This window comes from Coregonus lavaretus (genome assembly GCF_964263955.1).
Source record: "Coregonus lavaretus genome assembly, chromosome: 2".
Classification (NCBI taxonomy): Eukaryota; Metazoa; Chordata; class Actinopteri; order Salmoniformes; family Salmonidae; genus Coregonus; species Coregonus lavaretus.
Window position 1 is genome coordinate 42060276 of NC_139989.1, and position 25357 is coordinate 42085632.

The 25357-nt window shown below is 46.2% G+C and overlaps 1 protein-coding gene across 1 annotated transcript; it reads left to right on the forward strand.

Moving 5' to 3' along the window:
• Positions 1 to 249: 249 nt before the first annotated feature.
• On the forward strand, positions 250 to 1347 carry LOC311145897 (G-protein coupled estrogen receptor 1-like; the record flags this gene model as incomplete). Its single annotated transcript, XM_084182267.1, has 1 exon — positions 250 to 1347. The coding sequence occupies exon 1, from the start codon at positions 277 to 279 to the stop codon at positions 1345 to 1347; it is 1071 nt and encodes a 356-aa protein (XP_084038393.1). The 5' UTR covers positions 250 to 276.
• Positions 1348 to 25357: the final 24010 nt, after the last annotated feature.

Consider the following 25357-nt stretch of genomic DNA (forward strand, 5'->3'; position numbering starts at 1 on the left):
ATCCTTTGCCGATAAGAAGGGGGGATATCAAAACATGGAGGTGCTGCTCTGTGTCTGTACCCTCTGTCATCTATTGTTAGGCAAACCTTGATATCAACATGGGGTCAGACAACCCTTAAACTATGTATATATTTATAAGAACTGACTTCTGTCAGCATGCAAATACAGCATAGATGAGAGACTCTTTTGAGACAGAGAATCAGGCACTGACACGATTTAAGTATGTAGGCTATATCACCTATTATTCAGGACCTTCAAAGCAAAGACACAGGCAGTATGGAAGTGCAGACCACCTCTCTGGTTCAGATATATGTAAACGGTACGGAGCAACTAAACACCTCATACGACTACAACGCGACGGATGCATCTGAGAACCCAGACACCTATCAGTTCTACACCATCGGCCTCTTCCTCTCCTGCCTCTACACCATCCTCCTCTTTCCCATTGGCTTCATTGGGAATATCCTCATCCTGGTGGTCAACCTCAACCACAGGGAGAAGATGACCATCCCTGACCTCTACTTTGTCAACCTGGCAGTTGCAGACCTCATCCTGGTGGCAGACTCCCTCATCGAGGTCTTCAACCTCAACGAGAAGTACTATGAATACGCTGTTCTGTGCACCTTCATGTCCTTATTCCTACAGGTCAACATGTATAGCAGCATCTTTTTCCTGACATGGATGAGCTTTGACCGCTATGTGGCTCTGGCCAGCTCCATGAGCAGTAGTCCTCTGAGGACCATGCAGCACGCCAAGCTCAGCTGCAGCCTCATCTGGATGGTCTCCATCCTGGCTACGCTGCTCCCCTTCACCATCGTCCAGACCCAGCACCGCGGCGAGGTGCACTTCTGCTTCGCCAATGTCTTTGAGATCCAGTGGTTAGAGGTGACCATCGGCTTCCTGGTGCCCTTCTCCGTCATCGGCCTGTGTTACTCGCTGATCGTGCGTATCTTGATGCGGGCACAGAAGCACCGGGGCCTGTGGCCTCGCAGACAGAAGGCCCTGAGGATGATCGTGGTGGTGGTGCTGGTGTTTTTCATCTGCTGGCTGCCTGAGAACGTCTTCATCAGCATCCAGCTGCTACATGGCACGGACGACCCGGCCCAGCGCAGCACCTTCAGTGGCCACCTGTGGCACGACTATCCGCTGACGGGCCACATCGTCAACCTGGCCGCCTTCTCCAACAGCTGCCTCAACCCCATCATCTACAGCTTCCTGGGGGAGACCTTCAGGGACAAGCTAAGACTCTTCATCAAGCAGAAGGCCAGCTGGTCCGTGCTCTACCGCTTCTGCCACCACACCCTGGATTTACACATCCCTGTGAGGAGTGAGATGTCGGAGGTATGATGCTGCAGGATCAGCAACATGTTTCTATGAAAGGTTAGGATGTAACAGAAGTCCAGGGGGGAGGAAGATCTACAGTATGTACTGCTGTGTCTACCCAGCAGGATCCTGGGAATTGTCTTTATATTCACACACACAACACACTCAAGGCTTCCAGAATTCAGCTTCTCATAAGTGGTAGAGATACCATGGAGAAAGAGCTAGAAACTGACCATGAGACAGCCATTTTGGCTCCTGTGGGTGCGGGTGGAGAGCGCACTGTGTATCTACATGTCATTAGATATAAAGTTGGAAAATGGACAAGGCAAATTGATGAAAATACCAGGCTTGGTGTACTTTCAATGTATTCTCTTCGCTCATCAAAAGACAAAGTCATTATTCTAATGTATCAAAGCTACACCTGTCATAAAACCGCAGGACAAAATGCTCAGAGAAAAGGTGAGGGAACAAATTAAAACAGACATACCAAACGGACCAGTGACTTGCTGCTCCTTGACCCCGGTGTGGTTATTGGAACACTTTATACTGCTCAGAACTGTTCAGGTAACCTAGAAGACTGCTAGACAAACCTGATGTCTGCTTGTTTTTTGTGTACTGACAATGGCACTGTATTTTAAGTAGATTACCTTTTCTTTGTTTGCCTGTGCAAGCAATTGTACACTAACACCACTCTTATTTAAATAAATAAAATAAATATTTTTTTTCTAGGAAGCTGTTGAGAAGCTCTTTACTGACAACCTCAAGTGTATTACAAAAAGTGGAAGTAAAAGACATGATATGCCTTCCACAAATCTAAACAAATTATCTTTCTACAAATTGTAGGTGGTGGCCTGCTGCACGCGCACAGCCGTCAGAAAAAACACGTAGCAGCTTCTTTACCTTTTGTTTTCTCCCATGTTTACAGAATTAATGTAAAATGTTTTTAACTAAAATATTCTTCAAATCAAGGTAGATAGCAAAGGAAACATTTATGCTAATTTTCCTGGAACAACAAATCAAAGAAAACTCAATCATACACAAACAGTTGTGTGCCAGTGCCCTCAGTATTTGGAGAATGCTAAATATATTTAGTCAAGACCGATACTCATTCTAAAGACGGATGTTATCCACAGTATTATGACCCTAGTTGTCAACTCCTGTTTGCCTGAGGCAGAAACAAGGAGGCAGGTGTTGCTCGGAGTGGAGGAGATGGGAATATATGTAAACACATTACTAAATGAAGACGATGGAGGCGCTGCTCCCATCACTTGTGTTTACTCCCAGTCTCAGTCTCCAACAGTTTCAGTCATTCTAAAACTGCAGTGAACAGGGACAGATTTATTTACCAAATGCTTGTTTATTTACCAAATACTATTTTGGGTAAGGGATGAGGGTAAGGGTAAACATCCTTTTAAACATCCTTTTCTGTCTTGCTAATATGTCTGTGAAATAAGGCTGAATAAAGACCAGATCTTTTAGTTCAAGTTACAGTTGAGAGTATGTACAGTAAGCTACTGTAAGGAGTCACACCTGCTCCTGATTTGCTAGAAAAATCTCCTCAATTACAGGAAGCCGGCAAAAGGACTGCTCCCCTCAACTATTGTTCTCATTCACTATAAACACAAAAATTCTGCGGAAATACACCAATCTTTGTACATTTATGCCATGAACAGTTAACCCTTATTGAACCCTAGGACCTTTGCCTCAATCATTACTGTGTATGATATAATTACTGTGCATTACGGTGTATCCTGAGAAAAGTATCCCTTTCCCATGAATGTAAAAGGAACTGATAGAAAAACAAACAAATACAATGGATTCCAGTAATTGCAGTTCCCAGAAGTTAGGTTTTTTTGCTATTTGTTTGTGTTCGTGAAGTGATCCTAGGTTACTCAAACTGTAACAATCCATTCTATCTCTAATTTGAATCAATGGAAAGGATGGATTAGTGCAGGTGTCAGATATAATTTGACTAATAGGCCTACTTACTGAAACCACAACAGAAAAGGTATGGTCTTTTTTTTATAGACATCATAAAATATCTTATCAAATCTGTCAACAAGCCCTTTTATGTGCGCCTGAATTCCCACGGGTGAACCAACCAAAACAAACAAACTAATGTCAAGCAAGATATGAATAACAGCATAGTCTGGGTGTTACTTCCAGGGCATTTCCTTTCCACCGACATGTACACATCAATAACCTTGAGATTTGAGATGTCGAGAGTTAGAAACAGTTCATCATTGGAATATGTGTTTAGTTGTAGAGTAGTGTGAGGGTTCGTAGAGAAATCATTTTGATTCGTAGTTCAGCAATAACAAAACACATGCACAGTGTGTAACTGCCATTGCTAGAGTCATAGGCAATTTGAGGCTATGTACTTTGGGATTATGCAACAGGCGGGCCACTCAAACAGGATGGCAGTGGGTCGTTTGGGTGCCACCATTATGTAACAGTTATGACCTAACTCATGTGCTTTATTGAAGAATACAATAGCACATTGATTTTATTTTAGAGTCCCTGGCTAAAAATAGCCAGGGCACCAAAAGCGATATTCCCAGTTGGAAGTAGATAGGCTATCATGATCCACCTGTTTCTTACCTTGTGATAAATACTAACAGTACACACTATCAAAGGAGCAATCGGGAGTAGTAATTAACAAACTATTCCTAATAATTACAAGGCAACTAAATACTGGCTACTAAGCAACACAAGAGGAGTAGAACAATCATTGGACAGTACTATAAGCTTGTTAATTGAGGCTCCAAATCATCTGTCATAAATCCAGTTTACAGCCTCTGTGTATATCATTGTCAGCCAGAGCAAGTGTAATAAATAGTTAATGCATTAGGTTGAAACTAACATGGCTAAAAGTGATCTATTTTTGTATTATACTGTAATTGCACCTTCTATTCTAAACAAAAATTTTGGATTAATATTCTCAAAGCTATAAACAAAAAACGACTTCGGTATGATTCCAGGGAGCAAACAGGTTCCCATTGAAGAAGGGTTTCAAGGATGATACAGGGCACGCCTGCAGCTACAGTACTGTCGTGGGATCCTGTGGTTTAATTATTGTTTCTGTGGGTGTTGCTGAGACAACCTCCCTGTGGGTCTGTTACAGTAATGCCAGTGAAAGTTCAGTAAGTTACTATGTGTGTGAATGGGAAATTGTGCTGCTGGGCTGGATGGTTGTTAGGGCTCCATGGCCATCCTGTGGCTGTGGTAAGGTTGGGCTGTATTTGTGGACGGAGCAGCGCTGCTGGAGATGGTGGCTTGGTGCAGTCTGGGAAAAGCATGAGCCCAAACCACACACTGTTTTTCCAGCTGTGATAATCCAGGCAGCCTGTGAAATCAGCTCAGAGCATTGTTTGAATAATTGTTTGTAGGGGGTCTGTCGTCAAAATGTCAAACTTGTTGCGGTACATGATACAAAGATCTGTCCTTTTCACACAAAACACATAATATCCTTTTAGAGTGTACCGGTCTTTTGGGTGAAATAGCATGTTAAATTGCTTGTGCATGAGAACATACAGGATACACTCTCTGTGTACACTTGTGAACCACATATAGCAGAATGTTCAAAAATACTACAACAGGGCTGGGTATGTCCGCCTATACAATGTATGGATGAGATTTAGAAATAAAATAAAGATCCCCATGAGAACGGCCTGAGGATGTGACTATCAAGGAAGGCGACAGAAGGGACCAAGACAGGAAGATGGGTGTGATAAAGCAATGATGACTGACAAGTTCATTAATATAGAGAAGCGGCGGCCAGACGGACGGAACCAAGAGCACCCCAGGTCACCCACCCCCTGGGGAGAGGGAGGGCAGGACCCGTCCGGCACACAGACACACACACACACAGGGAAAGAAAGACTGTGAGAAGAGTTTGACAGGGGACTGTGTGCGCAGCTGTCTGTTGAGTAGGGATCAGAGTTGGATGTGACTGACGTCATAGAAAGCAGAAATGGTGTGACTTTTTCCTTTGATTTTATCTACAGCATTTTTTCTCTTTGAATGAGGTTTGCTTAGACCCTTGAGCATGCTTGGGCATAATAACTTGACTTTTAAAAATGTCCAGAGTAATGCACCCTGACATTCTATTGCATATTGAAGAAGGGGAAAACACATGCGCCACACCCAGTGTTGGGGAAAGTACTCTGAAAATATAGTTTACCAAGCTACCAATTACTTCACACTGTAAGAAGTTAAGCTAAACTTAAGCAACCTTAAGAAAAATATATTTTATTTAACTAAAGTTACTTTGAAATATATATATTTTTAACTTAAATTACTAATTGAACTACATGGAATTCACTACGCCCCAAAACTGACCGCTCCAAGGAGTGAGAGAAGGCTTCTGCCATGTCAAACTAATTAAGACCGGATAGGGCTCATGCATAATTGTATGGCAACGCACGCTGTGGCGCTAGGTGGCTGAATAATGGATCTGACTCATAATTGCATGTGTAAATTAAAATTATTCGCGGAAAACCGAGAGGTGAAAAATAAAGATTGCATTCTTGGTAATAGGAGGGGTGAAGGAGGATTTTGGCACACATACTGAGATACACAAGCATGCATTCAAGTAAATGATTGGCTAATTTTGAGAAAAGTTCAATTTATACAGCAAGCATACATAAAATGAAGAGGGCACGTGGAGACAAAGTTGATGTACCCTATCTGAAGCTGAGTGAAAGCTTCATTGATTTTCTTCTCTCCTCCCCGTTGCCTAGCAGCAACCCTGCTCTAGTTATAGATTTTACCTGCTACAACAACTGCACACACACAAATGCATGAACACGTGCACACATACACACACAGGGGATATAGTAAATCTGATTATGGCTATGTCCGAGGTAGATCAGATGAGTATATACTGTATGCAGCCACTGATAAGTGAGAAGTGTTGAGCAGGGAGGATGTGGGCTTCATCTCCAACTTCAGTTCTATTTAACTTTATCATGCAACATGATGAATCCCTGGATAAAGCGCAGTCATATAATACTACCCTGCCCTCTAGTGGCATACTAACCAAGCACCATACTCTCTCTCTCTCTCTCTCTCTTTTTTTCTCTCTCTCACTCAAACATGCACACACACACACACACATACACATACACACTACGATCGATAGAACATCCTGTGTCACTTTACTTGGACTAAGAAAATACACTTTATGACACCGTCAAGAAGCATTATGACCATCATAATCATATAAGCCAGCAGTAGTGGAAAAAGTACTCAACTGTAATACTTGAGTAAAATGTAAGATACCTTAATAAAAAATTACCCAAGTAAAAGTCACCCAGTGAAATACTACTTGTGTAAAAGTCGAAAAATAGTACCATGGTGGAAAAAGTACAACATTTTCATACTTGAGTAAAAGTACAAAGTAAAAGTAAATGCTATACATCAAATTCCTCATATCAGACATCATTTACAAATGCAGCATTTGTGTTTAGTGAGTCTGCCAGATCAGAGGCAGTAGGTATGACAAAGCGTTATATTGATAGGTACGTGAATTGGACCATAACTCTGTCCTGTCCTGTCTGAGCATTCAACATTTCATTAGTACTTTTTGGTGTGAGGGAAAATGTATGGGAGTAAAAAGTACATATTTTCTTTAGGAATGTAGTGGGGTAAAAGTAAAAGTTGTCAAAAATATGAATAGTCAAGTAAAGTATAGATACCACAAAAAATGACTTAAGTAATACTTTTTTTACTTAAGTACTTTACACCACTGTAAGCCAGATAGGCCTATCACATACATGCCCTTATGTCAATCATCAGTCAAAAGGAGGGTGTCTTGTCCTGCTCCTGAAATCTGCTCCTGCTTTCATCCCAGTCATCAGCAACAGAGCACTGGGGTAGGTGCATGTCTGACATCAATGTGTGCGCAATTACAATAATAATTGAATATGGTCAATTTCAGAAAATGTTGCATAAGATAAACATACAGTTGACAATTAGGCTATGGTATAATGGAATGTTTTACCTTGTGTGGTAGGGTTTGTGGGTATTGACACTCTTCTGTAGGTGTCATAACCAGCCATAAAGTAACACATTATATGTCACAACAGGTCTAAATATATGTGTCATGACAGTGTAATGACCATATTATGACAGGTTATGACAAAGTTATGTCAGCTGTTATGACATATTATGACATGGTTATGATCGTGTCATAACGTGTTATGATGTTGGGTGTCAAGTAAAGTGTTACCAAGTTTACACATTCTTCTAAGTGGTCTGTAGCTCAGTTGGTAGAGCAAGGCTCTTGCAAAGCCAGGATAGTGGGTTTACATATATAAAACATTTATGCACGCATGACTGTGTAGGTTGCTTTGGATAAAAACGTCTACCACATGGCATATATTGTATTATATTACACTTTCTTTAAATAGAGTGAAAGTGTACTTAGAATGTGTTACAAGTATACCTGGTATACTTAAAAAAATAATCTAAAAAAGATAGGGGTCAAAGTTATTGGCACCCCTCTTTTCAATATTCCGGCACTCTCCCCTTGCGAGGATAACGGCACTGAGCCTTTTTCAAAAATGATATCAAGGATCTGGAAAGATTCTGTATGGAGGAACGGTCTAAGATCCATCAATACAGAATCTTTCCAGATCCTTGATATCATTTTTGAATGTGCGCTTATGGACTGCCCTCTTCAATTCAAACCACAGGTTTTCAATGGGGTTCAACTTCGGAGACTGAGATGGCCATTGCAAAATGTTGATTTTGTGCTCAATTAACCATTTCTTTGTTTATTTTTATGTGTGCTTGGAGTTATTGTCTTTCTGGAAGATCCACTTGCTGCCAAGTTTCAGGCTCCTGGCAGAGGCAACCAGGTTTTTGGCTAAAATGTCCTAGTACGTGGTAGAGTTCATGATGCCGTTGACCTTAACAAGGGCCCCAGGACCAGTGGAAGCAAAACAGCCCCATAACATCAAAGATCCACCACCATGTTTTACAGTAGTTATGAGGTTATTTTCTGCATATGTATTCTTCTTTAGATGCCAAACTCACCACTGGTGTGCATGTCCAAAGAGCTCTATGTTCGTGTCATCTAAGGGCCCTTGTTAAGCTCTCTGCACCAATCTTAAAGAAGATTCTCTGAAACACCTCAAAAGTGAACAATAACCCTTTTGGATAGTCCATATTCAGAGCATAAAGAAGTCCAATCAAAGTGGCAAAGTTGTTTGGGACATTGTGAAGGTCATGCATGAGCACCTGCTCCTCCATCACAAGGTCAATATCGACAATGGCAGCTGGCAATGGATCGTCTGTGCCGGAGCCATCCACTAAAAAGAAAATACAGATTTTCACTCCACGGCTGACTTCCTCCTCAAGATCAGTTGCCTTTTGAAAAACAGACAGAAGGCATTAATTAGAGCATTGTGTTGGGCACAACACGGTCAACAATTATTTGTAATCTGTCAGCTCTATGAGAAATTAAATAATTGATAATATGTGAATAGTGAAGTTTGATTGAAAGGCATATAAATAGGCTATCGACATCTATAACTTCGATGTTTGTTCCTTCATAGCCTACAATTTCCTCATCTAAGGGGGTGGACAAAATATGAATGCATTGAGCATTTAATATTATTTAAAGCAATTGGTTAGGTTTCCCTCTCCAAAATTACAACTGAACGTAGGCCCTACACATAATTTCTTCATGATCCATCAGACCCGCCCCGCCCCCCTGGAACTCGTAGAACGATGACTGTATCACGTTCTACACTTTTCTTTACCTCTATTTTACACACACATTTTTGTGGTCACCCTCCCTTCACATTTCTCACTGTCAATCATGAATTACAGTGGGGGAAAAAAGTATTTAGTAAGTGTCACGGTCGTCGTTAATAGAGGAAGCGGACCAAAGCGCAGCGTGTCCAAGAAACATGACTTTATTTAAATAACGTAACCAAAACAAAAGACGACTCAATGAAGTCCAACAGTAACACTGACTGAAAAGGAACAAAAACCCACAAAACCAAGGTGAAACCACACAGTATAAATATGGCTCCCAATCAGAGATAACGAGCCGACAGCTGACACTCGTTACCTCCGATTGGGAGTCATATGACTAAATCAACATCAAAACCAAACATAGAAATGAAACAACTAGATCCCACATAGAACTACACCCAAATGAAAATGACAACCCTGGCTCACTACTAAGAGTCCCGGAGCCAGAACGTCACAGTACCCCCCCCTAAAGGCGCGGACTGCGACCGCGCCTCACAACCCCACAATAGGGGAGGGCTGGGTGGGTGTTGCTCCCCGGAGGCGGTTCCGGCTCCGGGCTTGACCACCACCCCACTATAGTTACTACCCGCTTTCTTAACCTCCTCCCAATGACCACCCTCCACTTAAACCCACCTGGATTAAGGGGCAGCACCGGACTAAGAGGCAGCACCAGGCTGAGGGACAGCACCGGACTAAGGGGCAGCACTGGACTAAGGGGCAGCACTGGACTAAGGGGCAGCACCTGACTAAATGGCGGATCCTGGCTGGCTGGCTCTGGCGGATCCTGGCTGGACGGCTCTGGCGGATCCTGGCTGGACGGCTCTGGCGGATCCTGGCTGGACGGCTCATGGCTGGCTGACGGATCTGGCTGCTCATGGCTGGCTGACGGATCTGGCTGCTCATGGCTGGCTGACGGATCTGGCTGCTCATGGCTGGCGGAAGGCTCTGGCTGATCCCGTCTGGCGGAAGGCTCTGGCTGCTCCTGTCTGGCGGAAGGCTCTGGCTGATCCGGTCTGACGGAAGGCTCTGGCTGCTCCTGTCTGGCGGAAGGCTCTGGCTGATCCTGTCTGGCGGAAGGCTCTGGCTGATCCTGTCTGGCGGAAGGCTCTGGCTGATCCTGTCTGGCGGAAGGCTCTGGCTGATCCTGTCTGGCGGAGAGCTCTAGCGGCTCCGGTCTGGCGGACGGCTCTGAAGGCTCATGGCAGACGGGCGGCTTTGCAGGCTCAGTACAGACGGGCAGTTCAGACGGCGTTGGGCAGACGGACAGTTCAGACGGCGTTGGGCAGACGGGCAGTTCAGGCGCCGTTGGGCAGACGGGCAGTTCAGACGGCGTTGGGCAGACGGACAGTTCAGGCGCCGTTGGGCAGACGGGCAGTTCAGACGGCGTTGGGCAGACGGACAGTTCAGGCCCCGTTGGGCAGACGGCAGACTCTGGCCGTCTGAGGCGCACCGTAGGCCTGGTGCGTGGTGCCGGAACTGGAGGTACCGGGCTGAGGACACGCATCTCAGGGCTAGTGCGGGGAGAAGCAACAGGGCATGCTTGGCCCTGGGGACGCACCGTAGGCCTGATGCGTGGTGCCGGAACTGGAGGTACCGGGCTGAGGACACGCATCTCAGGGCTAGTGCGGGGAGAAGCAACAGGGCATGCTTGGCCCTGGGGACGCACCGTAGGCCTGATGCGTGAAGTAGGAACAGGCCGGGCTGGGCTGGCGACGCGCACCGTATCCCTGGTGCGAGTGGCCGGAACAGGCCGGGCCGGGCTGGCGAAGCGCACCGTATCCCTGGTGCGTGGAGTAGGAACAGGCCGGGCTGAGCTGGCGACGCGCACCGTATCCCTGGTGCGAGTGGCCGGAACAGGCCGGGCCGGGCTGGCGAAGCGCACCCTATCCCTGGTGCGTGGAGCAGGAACAGGCCGGGCTGGGCTGGCGACGCGCACCGCATCCCTGGTGCGAGTGGCCGGAACAGGCCGGGCCGGGCTGGCGTAGCACACCGTGGACCTGGTGCTTGGAGTAGGAACAGGCCGGTCCGTACCGGGAACACACACCACTGGCCTCAACCGAGGATCAGGAACGGGCCGGACCGGACTGGCAACACACATCAGTCTTTCACGCCGTGCCACACACACTTCCCTCCCTCTACTCGCCAATGGCTCCCGTACTCCGTTAGCCTTCTCTCCTTTTCTCCCTGTGGCAGCCTCCTGCTGCCCAGCCGCCCAAGCCATGTGCCCCCCCCAAAAATTTTTTGGGGGTTGCCTCCCGTCCTTCCGACGATGGCCCTGCCGATGCCGTTGCTCCTCTCGCCGTCGCCTCTCCACCGTCTCGTTCCATGGTCGGCGATCCATACCATCCAGGATCTCCTCCCAAGTCCAGGACCCTTTACCGTCCAACAGTTCCTCCCATGTCCAGACCCTTTGCTCCTGGACGCGCTGCTTGGTCCTTTTATGGTGGGTTTTTCTGTCACGGTCGTCGTTAATAGAGGAAGCGGACCAAAGCGCAGCGTGTCCAAGAAACATGACTTTATTTAAATAACGTAACCAAAACAAAAGACGACTCAATGAAGTCCAACAGTAACACTGACTGAAAAGGAACAAAAACCCACAAAACCAAGGTGAAACCACACAGTATAAATATGGCTCCCAATCAGAGATAACGAGCCGACAGCTGACACTCGTTACCTCCGATTGGGAGTCATATGACTAAATCAACATCAAAACCAAACATAGAAATGAAACAACTAGATCCCACATAGAACTACACCCAAATGAAAATGACAACCCTGGCTCACTACTAAGAGTCCCGGAGCCAGAACGTCACAGTAAGCCACCAATTGTGCAAGTTCTCCCACTTAAAAGGATGAAAGAGGCCTGTAATTTTCATCATAGGTACACGTCAACTATGACAGACAAATTGAGAGAAAAAAAATCCAGAAAATCACATTGTAGGATTTTTTATGAATTTATTTGCAAATCATGGTGGAAAATAAGTATTTGGTCACCTACAAACAAGCAAGATTTCTGGCTCTCACAGACCTGTAACTTCTTCTTTAAGAGGCTCCTCTGTCCTCCACTCGTTAGCTGTATTAATGGCACCTGTTTGAACTTGTTATCAGTATAAAAGACACCTGTCCACAACCTCAAACAGTCACACTCCAAACTCCACTATGGCCAAGACCAAAGAGCTGTCAAAAGACACCAGAAACAAAATTGTAGACCTGCACCAGGCTGGGAAGACTGAATCTGCAATAGGTAAGCAGCTTGGTTTGAAGAAATCAACTGTGGGAGCAATTATTAGGAAATGGAAGACATACAAGACCACTGATAATCACCCTCGATCTGGGGCTCCACGCAAGATCTCACCCCATGGGGTCAAAATGATCACAAGAACAGTGAGCAAAAATCCCAGAACCACACAGGGGGACCTAGTGAATGACCTGCAGAGAGCTGGGACCAAAGTAACAAAGCCTACCATCAGTAACACACTACGCCGCCAGGGACTCAAATCCTGCAGTGCCAGACGTGTCCCCCTGCTTAAGCCAGTACATGTCCAGGCCCGTCTGAAGTTTGCTAGAGTGCATTTGGATGATCCAGAAGAGGATTGGGAGAATGTCATATGGTCAGATGAAACCAAAATATAACTTTTTGGTAAAAACTCAACTCGTCATGTTTGGAGGACAAAGAATGCTGAGTTGCATCCAAAGAACACCATACCTACTGTGAAGCATGGGGGTGGAAACATCATGCTTTGGGGCTGTTTTTCTGCAAAGGGACCAGGACGACTGATCCGTGTAAAGGAAAGAATGAATGGGGCCATGTATCGTGACATTTTGAGTGAAAACCTCCTTCCATCAGCAAGGGCATTGAAGATGAAACGTGGCTGGGTCTTTCAGCATAACAATAATCCAAAACACACCGCCCGGGCAACGAAGGAGTGGCTTCGTAAGAAGCATTTCAAGGTCCTGGAGTGGCCTAGCCAGTCTCCAGATCTCAACCCCATAGAAAATCTTTGGAGGGAATTGAAAGTCTGTGTTGCCCAGCGACAGCCCCAAAACATCACTGCTCTAGAGATGATCTGCATGGAGGAATGGGCCAAAATACCAGCAACAGTGTGTGAAAACCTTGTGAAGACTTACAGAAAACGTTTGACCTGTGTCATTGCCAACAAAGGGTATATAACAAAGTATTGAGAAACTTTTGTTATTGACCAAATACTTATTTTCCACCATAATTTGCAAATAAATTCATTAAAAATCCTACAATGTGATTTTCTGGATTTTTTTTTCTCATTTTGTCTGTCATAGTTGACGTGTACCTATGATGAAAATTACAGGCCTCTCTCATCTTTTTAAGTGGGAGAACTTGCACAATTAGTGGCTGACTAAATACTTTTTTCCCCACTGTACCTTCTTAAGTATGTATAATGTTGTTTGGAATTACAGTGAGCACCATAATTCATTGGACAGTGACCATTTTGTAGTTATTTTGGTTCTGTACTCTAGCACTTTGAGTTTGAAAGGATACAATGACAATGAGGGTGAAGTGCAGACTGTCAGCTTTAATATGAGGGTATTTTCATACATATCGAATGAACCGTTTAGAAATGACAGCACCTTTTGTACATGGTCCCTCCATTTTAAGGTACTACAAGTATTTGTTAAATTGGCTTCACAGATGTGTGTCGTTAGGCAGGTGTATTCATTTGTGTCATTAGTGAATGCAGGAGAGCTGTTGATGAATAGTATTGATTCTAGACTTTGCTATTGCCTTTGGAGGTTGTTGTTGGGGTGTGACAACATGAGGAAGACAGCAGTGTCGATGCAAATGAAGCTGGCCGTCATAAGGCTCAGAAATGAAAATTAATCAGGAACATTGCAAAAACCCTGGCCATGCCCAAGTCAACAGTTTGGTTCATCATTAACAAGAAAAAAACAACCGGTGAACTCAATTATGTCAAAAGACCCAGTAGACCGAGGAAGACCACTGTAGTGGATGACCGGAGAATACTCTCTATGGTGAAGAAAACCCCCCTGACAACAGCCCAACAGATCAAAAACACTCTCCTGGATGCCGGTGTAGATGTGTCAAAGTCTACCATACGTAGAAGACTACACCAGCAGGACTACAGAGGGTACACTACAAGATGCAAACTACTGATAAGCCTGAAGAACAGAAAGGCGAGATTACAGTTTGCTAAAATGCACCTAAAAGAGCCCCAAGAGTTCTGGAAAAAGTATTGTGGACAGATGAGACAAAGATTAACATGTACCAAAGTGATGAAAAGAGGAAAGTGTGGAGAAAAAAAAAAATGCCCATGGAGGGGGTGTTATGGCTTGGGCCTGTATGGCTGCCAGTGGAACAGGCTCACTTGTCTTCATCGATGATGTGACTGCAGACAGAAGTAGAACAGTGAATTCTGAAGTCTACAGAAATATTTTATCTGCTCAGATAAAACCAAATGCCTCCAAACTCATTGGACAGCACTTCATCATGCAACAAGACAATGACCCTAAACATACTGCTAGAGCAAGGGGTTTTTGATGGCCAAAAAGTGGAAAATCCTTGACTGGCCGAGTCAATCACCGGATCTGAATCCAATGGAACATGCATTTTACATGCTGAAGAGGAGACTGAAGGCAGTAAGTCCCCGAAACAAGCAGGAACTGAAGATGGCTGCAGTACAGGCCTGGCAGAGCATCACCAGGGAAGAGACCCAGCGTCTGGTGATGTCGATGCATCGCAGACTTCAAGCAGGCATTGCATGCAAAGGATATGCGACCAAATATTAACAATGATTACTTTATTCTACATTATGTTAAACTGTCCAATATTTTTTGATGCCCGAAAATGGGGGGGACCATGTACAAAAGCTTCTATAATTTCTAAACGGTTAATCCGATATGAATGAAAATACCCTCAAATTAAAGCTGACAGTCTGCACTTCACCCTCATTGTCATTGTATCCTTTCAAACTGAAAGTGCTAGAGTACAGAACCAAAATTACAAAAAATGGTCACTGTCCAATGAATTATGGTGCTCACTGTGAGCTAATTTTAGAGCAGATGGTATTAACAAACTGTAACATATCCTACCTGTGTTTAATTTAAATCAAAGCACATAATGCCTAGTTGTGCGTGCTGTTGAGTTGTGGCTGAGAGAAAAATCTGACCATTCGCCCAATCATCAGTGGCGTAGCGTAGTTTCGAAGGGGCCCCGTGCAAGGTGTATTGTCTGAACAATTTATGACTTTGCTGACGTTTGCAAATGGTGTCTTAGAGGATGTTGACTCAGCTTGAGGAAGCATCTGGACAGCATTTCTATAGGGGCACCCTAAAACAGAGGAAGTCTGTTAGGTGGAGTCCTGGGATTGGTTTGTAGGGGAAAACACCCATATCAGGTTACATAGGATATATATACTATGGTTTGGGACAAAGGAGGGGAGAATAACATATTAGAGATTGGGACCGGTTATTCTCCAGATGTCTGCAGAAGTCTGTAAATTGGTGCTGAGATCTTCAATGTAATAAATCATTATAATCGAGGACAGTGTCAGCAGATTTCTTGTTCTCACAGCATCTCAGCATTGTTTTCTCGACACTACATTAATGGCGACGTGGTATTTGGGCCGTGTTGCGTCTTTTCTCAGCGTTCCATTCATGGGCGCCGAGCTGACTCTCGCTCCAGAGTCCGGCAGATAAGGGTGAGTTTTCTCACCACTTTGGGCACTGGTCAGTTCGTGTGTCTGTGTGTGTGCGTTGAATGAATGCACCGTTAAGAACTTGCGTGTGTGCTTTGCTGTTATTTGCTGTGGGATAAGAGTCCGTTCTAAATTTCTAAATTTGTTTGCGTTGAAAGCAACGGGGGGGAGTGTCTATAGGTATTGATAATACTGGACACAGGGATATTTTGCTTGAATAAAATTCAAAAAGAATAGAAGGAAGGAGGAAGGCCAGGAACTAAGGAAAATGTATACAAATTAGTACGTCGCGAATCTATGGCAAGCCCTCAAATGAGGCGATCATTAGGATGGGCCGAAAATCCTGAAAACTCACTAGGTTGGTTTTTAGGTCAGTTCTGGGAACTGGAGATTGTGGTAGATACATTCGGTTGCAAGTTACCGCTCGACTTATAGTTGACGAGGTATATGTTCGATGTAACCTCTCATTTGGATATCCGCAAACTCGAGGTAGCATAAATTTAGGAACAATGAAAAAACGGCGCGATGGTAGTAGCATGCTGCTTTAGGGGTCCGTAGGAACGGATATAAGCCTCTTAAACTGTGTGTGTGTGTGTGTGTGTGTGTGGAAGAGAGTAGGATTTGTGTTCTATGTTTTGTGTTGGTTTGTGAGCTCTGTTAAGTGTTACTGTTTGTCTGTGTTGGGGAAGTAACGGAGGGACAGCTGGTCTGTCTACTTTCTGTTGTTTAGCTTGGAGAGAGCTGCTTGGGAGCTCTTCTCACTCTGAAATCGCATTGGTGAATGAACTACGCATGCGTGTGATTTTATGAGTTTAGAGTTACGTAGAGCAAATATGCCACTCCCCTGCCTGCACTGAGCTGCTGGGAGACGCAGACTCAGAGCAGACAGAGAAGGAGGGGGAGACTTACACACTAATAAAGTGTTCTGTTTGTTAAATCGGCTGTTGCTTAACGATGAAACTATTTGATTGAGATCTATTGAATTGATAAATGAGAGATATGTTGACGGATTAAAAATTAAAAATAATTAAATAAATAAATAAAATAAAATGTTATTGAGCTATTTATACTATTCCTGAGTTAAGCTGTTTGCTTATTTTTTAGTGCGAATGTGAACAGAGGAGTATTGCATGGTTGAAATAACCCAGTGAGTGCATAAAATACTACATTATTGTCTGTTCTTTGTTCTTCTGTGATATGAGAGACGATAAGGAGGAGACAGAGAGAGAGAGGAGGTGCTGACGAGCGCATCACGCGACAGGGTGTGCTGCAACGGATCAAGTCAAATCAAGGCTAGTACTGTTCTATTCACAAAACGTACCTTCCCATAGAGGATATTTTGTGTGCCTAGCATACTTCATGTTGTGACAATTTGACAGGGACTTGGCAACAGACTGATCAATTAAGAATTGCATTTTGGAGTTTTTTTTGCATGAGTTGGTTTGATTAAGAGTTGTGTGGGAAATCCAGCACTGACATTATTCTGTAAAATTAAGGTAATTGAGTGCTTATTAAGCAATTGGTTTGTGAGTGCTGTAGTGTTGCTGGATTAGAGGTCTTTCTTTTTTGGATTGCTCCGAAGTTGACTACATTCCTTTACTTTTCCTGATCAGATGTGGTAAGATTGCCACTAATCAATAATTTGGTAAAATAAAAATAAAATAAAATGAATAAATAAATAAATTGATGAATAAATTAATAAATTGATTGATTAATTAATTAATTAATTTGGGGAAAAATAAGGAAAAAAAGGGAGGGAAAAATAAGCTACATAGTCTAAAATAATTAAATAATTCACAATAAAGGAATATAAAAGAGTTGTTACAATGGGGGAATGTCACGGTTTCGGCCGAGGCTGCTCCTCCTCCTGGTTCGGGCAGGCTTCGGCGGTCGTCGTCCCCGGAGTACTAGCTTCCACCGATCTATGTTTCATGTTCGTTTGGTTTTGTCTGGATGTTGTACACCTGTGTCTTGTTAGTCCTCGTTAGTGTCCTATTTAGTTCTCGTTGTGTGTGCTTGTCGTTGTGTGTGATTGCGCTTCTGTTTCGTGTTTGGAGCTACATTTTCCCTCCAGTGTTTTGGAGAGGTTATTTTGCACATGTTTGTGCGCCGTTTGTTTTGTCGCCTGTGTGCGCCGTGTATTCGCCTTCGGGCTTATTGTGCTTCTGTCTTTTATATATATTGCACTAAAGCCCTTGGACTGAGCCTCTGCGTCCTGCGCATGATTCATACACCACACCCACCTTCAGCACGCCTTGACAGAATCACACACCATAATGGAATCAGCAGGATCGGCAGTGACGCCTGTGTCGCTCGAGGAGCATCTCCGTGGGCAAGAGGGCCAGATAAGACAACTGGAGACCGCTCTACAGGAGGTAATCAACACCTTGCACCGATGGGAGGCCAGCAGGGTACCCACACCTCCACCTACCCTGCCCACCCCATCGGTCGGTCCACCAGTCCCAGGTTCGGAACCCAGGGGGATTCGGCTCTCGCTCCCGAGGGCGTATGACGGAACAGCTGCCGGGTGTCAGGGGTTCCTCCTGCAGGTGGAGCTCTACCTGGCCACTGTACACCCGGTGCCCTCGGGATACGAGAGCGTTTCCGCCCTCATCTCCTGTCTCACGGGCAAGGCGTTGGAGTGGGCTAACGCCGAGTGGAGGAGGATGGACGCCAACACCATCACCTACGCCGAGTTCTCCCGCCGCTTCAAGGCCGTGTTCGACCATCCACCTGAGGGCAAAGCGGCAGGGGAGCGTCTAGTCCATTTGAGACAGGGGAGGAGGAGCACTCAGGTGTTCGCTCTAGAGTACCGGACTCTAGCGGCGGATGCAGGGTGGAATGAACGGGCTCTCATTGACCATTTTTGATGTAGCCTACGAGAGGACGTTCAACGTGAGTTGGCCTGCAGGGATACCCATCTTACCTTCGACCAGTTGGTCGATATGTCCATCCGTCTGGACACCCTGCTGGCCACCCGTGGACGTCCCGAGGGGAGTCCGTCCATTCCGCCCTCCGGCACCTCCGAGCCGAGACCTATGGAGCTCAGGGGTGCCGGCGCTAGAGAACGGAGGAGGAGGAGCCCGAGGGGTCCTGTCTCCTGCACCAAGTGCGGTCGTGGAGGGCACATTGCGGCCAGGTGCTGGGGAGGGTTCTCCGGGGGAGAAGACAACAGGCCACGCACTCGGGGGGCCTCCCAGGTGAGTAGACATCCCACTTACCCAGAGCTTTCTGTTGGGCACTTTTGTATACCTGTTTGTTTTCCACAGGTTGCACCTCATTCCCAGCATAAGGCGCTAGTAGATTCAGGCGCAGCTGGGAATTTTGTTGATCGGAAGTTTTGTTTTGAGTTAGGGATCCCTCTCCTACCTGTTGACAAACCTTTTCCCGTTCATGCCTTAGATAGCCGCCCGTTGGGGTCGGGGTTGATCAGGGAGATCACAGCGCCACTTCGGATGTGTGCGCAGGGGGGTCATGAGGAGACTATACAGCTGTATCTGATCGACTCTCCTGCGTACCCAGTGGTGCTGGGGATTCCCTGGTTAAGCACCCATAACCCTGCTATTTCGTGGCAACAGAGGGCTCTCGATGGGTGGTCTGCTCAGTGCGAGGGGCGATGTCTGGGTGTTTCCGTGGGGGCGACTTCGGTGGAAAGTCCAAACCAAGTGCCCGCACTGCACATTCCGCCTGAATATGGGGATTTAGCTCTCGTGTTTAGCAAAACTAGGGCGACGCAGTTGCCTCCTCATAGACAGGGGGATTGTGCGATTGATCTCCAGGCAGGAGCAGCGCTCCCACGGAGCCATGTGTTTCCTTTGTCTCAAGAGGAGAGAAAAGCTATGGAGACTTACATAGCCGAATCTTTGAGACAGGGATACATTCGGCCCTCCACTTCTCCCGCCTCCTCGAGCTTCTTTTTTGTGAAAAAGAAAGATGGAGGGTTGCGCCCGTGCATTGATTACCGTGGTCTCAATCAGATTACTGTGAAATACAGTTATCCACTCCCTCTGATTGCGACCATGACGGAGTCATTGCATGGAGCGCGGTTTTTCACAAAACTGGATCTCAGGAGCGCGTATAACTTGGTGCGCATTAGGGAGGGTGACGAATGGAAGACAGCGTTTAGTACCACGTCAGGTCATTTCGAATATCTCGTCATGCCATATGGGTTGATGAATGCTCCATCAGTCTTCCAATCCTTCGTAGATGACATTTTCCGGGATATGCAGGGACAAGGGGTGGTCGTGTACATTGATGACATTCTGGTGTACTCGTCTACCCGAGCCGAGCATATAACCCTGGTGCGTCGTGTATTGAGGAGGCTGTTGGAGCACGACCTATATGTCAACGCAGAGAAATGTCTGTTTTTCCAGGAGTCGGTCTCCTTTTTGGGTTATCGGTTGTCCGCGTCAGGGGTGAGAATGGAGGTGGATCGTGTGTCCGCTGTGCGTAATTGGCAAACCCCAACTACTGTAAAAGAGGTGCAGCAGTTCTTGGGCTTTGCGAATTACTACCGGAGGTTTATCCGGGGTTTTGGACAGGTGGCAGCTCCCATCACGTCCCTTCTGAAGGGGGGTCCGGTGCGCCTGCAGTGGTCAGCCGATGCGGACAGGGCCTTTAGGAGACTGAAGGACCTGTTTACGTCGGCTCCGGTGCTGGCGCATCCGGATCCCGCATTACCCTTTCAGGTCGAGGTAGACGCGTCTGAGGCTGGTATAGGGGCCGTTCTCTCTCAACGGTCCGGCACGCCACCTAAACTCCGCCCCTGTGCTTTTTACTCAAAGAAGCTCAGCCCGGCGGAGCGTAACTATGACGTTGGGGACAGGGAGCTGTTAGCTGTAGTTCAAGCCCTTAAGGTGTGGAGGCATTGGCTTGAGGGGGCTCAACACCCTTTCCTCATTTTGACTGACCATCGGAACCTGGAGTACATCCGGGCAGCGAGGAGACTGAACCCTCGCCAGGCTCGATGGAGTATGTTTCTCACCAGGTTCGTATTTAAAATCACGTACATCCCTGGGTCCCAGAATGGTAAGGCGGATGCGCTGTCCCGGCGGTATGACACGGAGGAGAGGTCCGTTGAGCCCACTCCCATACTACCGGAATCTTGCCTTGTGGCACCGGTGGTGTGGGAGGTCGATGCCGAAATCCAGCGAGCGTTGCGTACCGACCCCAGCCCTCCACAGTGTCCTGAGGGTCGGAAGTACGTTCCGCTCGATATTCGGGATCGACTCATTTACTGGGCTCACACGTCACCCTCCTCTGGACATCCGGGTATCGGCCGGACGGTGCATTGCCTTAGCACTAAATACTGGTGGCCCACTTTGGCTAGGGATGTGAGGGTTTATGTCTCCTCCTGCTCGGTGTGTGCCCAGTGTAAGGCGCCCCGACATCTGCCCAGGGGTAAGTTACAACCCCTGCCCGTTCCACAACGACCATGGTCCCACCTCTCGGTGGATTTTGTGACAGACCTTCCCCTCTCTCAGGGGAATACCACCATCCTGGTCGTTGTGGACCGGTTCTCTAAGGCCTGTCGTCTTCTCCCTATGTCGGGTCTTCCTACTGCCCTACAGACCGCTGAGGCCCTATTTACCCACGTCTTCCGGCATTACGGGGTACCCGAGGATATAGTGTCTGATCGAGGCCCCCAGTTTACCTCTCGTGTTTGGAGAGCGTTCATGGAGCGTTTGGGGTCTCGGTTAGCCTTACCTCAGGGTACCACCCGGAGAGTAACGGGCAGGTAGAACGTGTCAACCAGGATGTGGGTAGGTTTCTGAGGTCGTATTGCCAGGACCGGCCGGAGGAGTGGGCACGGTACATTCCCTGGGCCGAGATGGCCCAGAACTCTCTCCGCCACTCCTCTACTAACCTAACCCCCTTCCAATGTGTGTTAGGTTACCAGCCGGTTCTGGCACCTTGGCAGCAGAGCCAGATCGAGGCCCCTGCAGTGGATGATTGGATGAGGCGCTCGGAAGAGACGTGGAACGCTGCCCACGTCCACCTGCAGCGGGCCGTCCTTCGTCACAAGGCGAGCGCCGATCTCCACCGCAGTGAGGGGCCGGTGTATGCACCCGGAGATCGAGTCTGGCTCTCTACCAGAAACCTACCCCTCCGCCTGCCCTGCCGGAAGCTGGGTCGGCGGTTTGTGGGGCCCTTTAAAGTCCTGAGAAGATTGAACGAGGTGTGTTATAGGTTACATCTACCTGTTGAGTATAAGAATATTAACCCCTCGTTCCATGTGTCTCTTCTCAGGCCGGTGGTAGCTGGTCCACTCCAGGACAATGAGATAGGGGAGACTCCTCCGCCCCCACTGGACATCGAGGGGGCTCCGGCGTACACCGTTCGGTCCATCTTGGACTCTAGACGCCGGATGGGGGGTCTCCAGTATCTCGTGGAGTGGGAGGGGTACGGCCCGGAGGAGCGGTGCTGGGTGCCACGGAGGGACATCCTAGACCCACCTCTCCTGTCGGAGTTCCACCGGGACCATCCCGCGCGCCCTGCTCCGCGTCCTCCTGGTCGTCCCCGAGGCCGGGGTCGGCGCACGGCTGGAGCCGCGCGTCAAGGGGGGGTACTGTCACGGTTTCGGCCGAGGCTGCTCCTCCTCCTGGTTCGGGCAGGCTTCGGCGGTCGTCGTCCCCGGAGTACTAGCTGCCACCGATCTATGTTTCATGTTCGTTTGGTTTTGTCTGGATGTTGTACACCTGTGTCTTGTTAGTCCTCGTTAGTGTCCTATTTAGTTCTCGTTGTATGTGCTTGTCGTTGTGTGTGATTGCGCTTCTGTTTCGTGTTTGGAGCTACATTTTCCCTCCAGTGTTTTGGAGAGGTTATTTTGCACATGTTTGTGCGCCGTTTGTTTTGTCGCCTGTGTGCGCCGTGTATTCGCCTTCGGGCTTATTGTGCTTCTGTCTTTTATATATATTGCACTAAAGCCCTTGGACTGAGCCTCTGCGTCCTGCGCATGATTCATACACCACACCCACCTTCAGCACGCCTTGACAGGGAAAAAGGACATAAAAACTATGAAAGTAATTACTCCTGTTGATGTAGTAGAAAAAAGTAATCCTCTAGTTAATGGTATTGCAAGGTTATCTGGAAAGTGGAATAAACGTTGGCCTGACATTGAACAACCATGGCCAGTGGAAGGGACTCTTAACCCTGACGTTATCAACATAATTAAAGTCCTTGTGTCAATTTATAAGGCAGATCAAAAGAAGGAAAAAAAAGGATCAACGTAAAGAAAAGAGACAAAGAGAGCTGGGTGTTCTTAAGCTGTTTGAAAATGAAGGACAAAAACTGATGAAAGATACCAACAATAAAAGAAACAGAGGTATAGAGAAAATGGTAAAAGAGGTGAATGTGACAGAAAAACTAATGGCAGAAGTCAATACACCTTTCTCACATACGGATTCAGCAAAAAAGACCCCCACCTTATGAGAAAGAAGTAGAGTTTAAGGACGTCTATCCTCAGCTTCCAATGATCATTCAGGAAGGTGATTATTGCATCAGAGATGAAGATGAACGAATAATAGAGAGAGGAAAAGCAGAAACGACCATAAAGATTAATCCAAACTCCAAAAGTAAGAAGAAAACGAGATGTCTGGAAACTAAGGGTGGAGTAAGGTTCAGGAGGATGGAACTTGAAGATGATGATGATGATGATGATCAGAGTGATTCAGAAGAGATCATGGGTGGATATGACCCTGTGATCAGAAGGAGGTTGGCAAGAGAGGAAAGAAGGGGTGATGGAAGATGAAAGATACAAGAGATTCGATCTCTGATGAAAGTGAAGATGGAGAAAGCGATAAAGATTTGGAGATTAAAGGTGCTTCAGATTCAAGAGGATTTTATCCTACAATGATTAGCACAAAAGAAATAGAAAGAGATATAGACCGATGCATATTATGCCTGGATAAGGAGAATAATTTAGAAGAAGTAAGAGAACTGGAAGAACAACTCAAGAAGCTGAAGATACAGAAGAAAAAACTGCTGAGAAAAGGATCCCAAGAATTGGAGAAGAAGTATACATTGAGGCCAAGGAAAGAGAGCACAAGTAAGAAGATGATGCCAGTAATATTTCTAGGACAGAACCTAGAATATAAGCCTTTGAAGAATACCGATATGTCAGATATACTTGAGAAGTTGCCTACTCTTCAAGATGGAGCATATCCTTGGATTTCAAAATTGGAAGAAATTACGGTGGGAACACAGTCTGCCATAGGAGACATTAAGAGACTTTTGGCTAATCTCCTTGGGATTCCAGAAATGGAAGAAATTTTTCAGAGAGCTGGACTTAATAGATATGTGGGGACTGCGGTGAATGACCCTGAATTGTTGGCTGCAAGTAGAAATCGGCTGTGGAGAGCACTGAAATATACGTTTCCAACAAATGTGCATCCTGACAACATTCTGATTGACCCACTAGGACAACAAGAAAATCCGAGAGCCTATGTGTCAAGAGTTCATCAAGTGTGGAGAAATATTACCGGAAATGATCCAGATGTGAGTCAAATTGAGCAGTCAATTTTGAGAGCTAAACTGCAGATGGGACTGCCCTCACCAGTAAGGAGCAAACTGGCAGAGGTGGTTGGACTTGGAAGCATGACAAAAGGCGTCTATACAGATCATATAGCCCATCAAGTGGACCTGTAGAGGAAAAAGGAACACAACCAGAAAGAACAGGACCAAGAAACTCTCAGAAAACTCAATGAAATACAACTGGGGGAGAATAAGAAGGAGAAGAAATAAGCTTTGGTTATGAAGAATCAGTGTGCACCAAATCAACAATCACTGCCACAGCTTCAACTGGACCAGTTCCAACCGCAATTGTACCAGCCACCAATAGCGGTACCAGTTGTTTCATATCCATAGCCAGTCTCTGGACAGACACAGAATTGGAGAGGAAGAGGACGAGAAGGCTTAGGAAGAGGAGGAAGATTTAAGCCATACTTCCAACAATCTTCAGAAGTGTGTTATGATTGTGGACAGGTTGGTGACTTTGCCTGTGAGTGTAATGGGCCAGAAGGAAACATCAGAGGGAATTTCAGAGGAAGATACAGGGACAAGTCAAGATCATCTGGAGGACAGGTGAACCCTTATAGGGGCCAGGAGCAAGGATTCTAGGGGTGCCTAGAAGATCCGAAAGGGGGGTGTCAGCTGGTAGCATCAGGACCGGAAAAAGATCCAACAATTGAGGTGAAAATAAACAACCGATCATTGGAAGTGATGGTGGATAGCGGAACTGCTTTTATCTGTGTTCAGCCTGAAGAGGCTACACATCTCACTATGTTCAATCAACTAATTAGGACAGGGATTTGAGGGAGTGAAACAGTTGATTCCTCTTACGGAACCAATTGAGCTCTGCTATAAAAATCAGAAAATTACAATACCCATACTGGTATCAGAACATACACCTATTGCATTGTTGGGAAGAGATGCATTGTGTAAGTTGAACTGTAAAATAAAGATGTACACCAGACGGCTGTCTGGTAGAAGTGCAAAGGAAAAGGTTTACCAATTGTTGATGATGACAGAGATGGATTCGTCTACAGTATTCTGGATTGGAAATCTCAGTGAAGATTTTT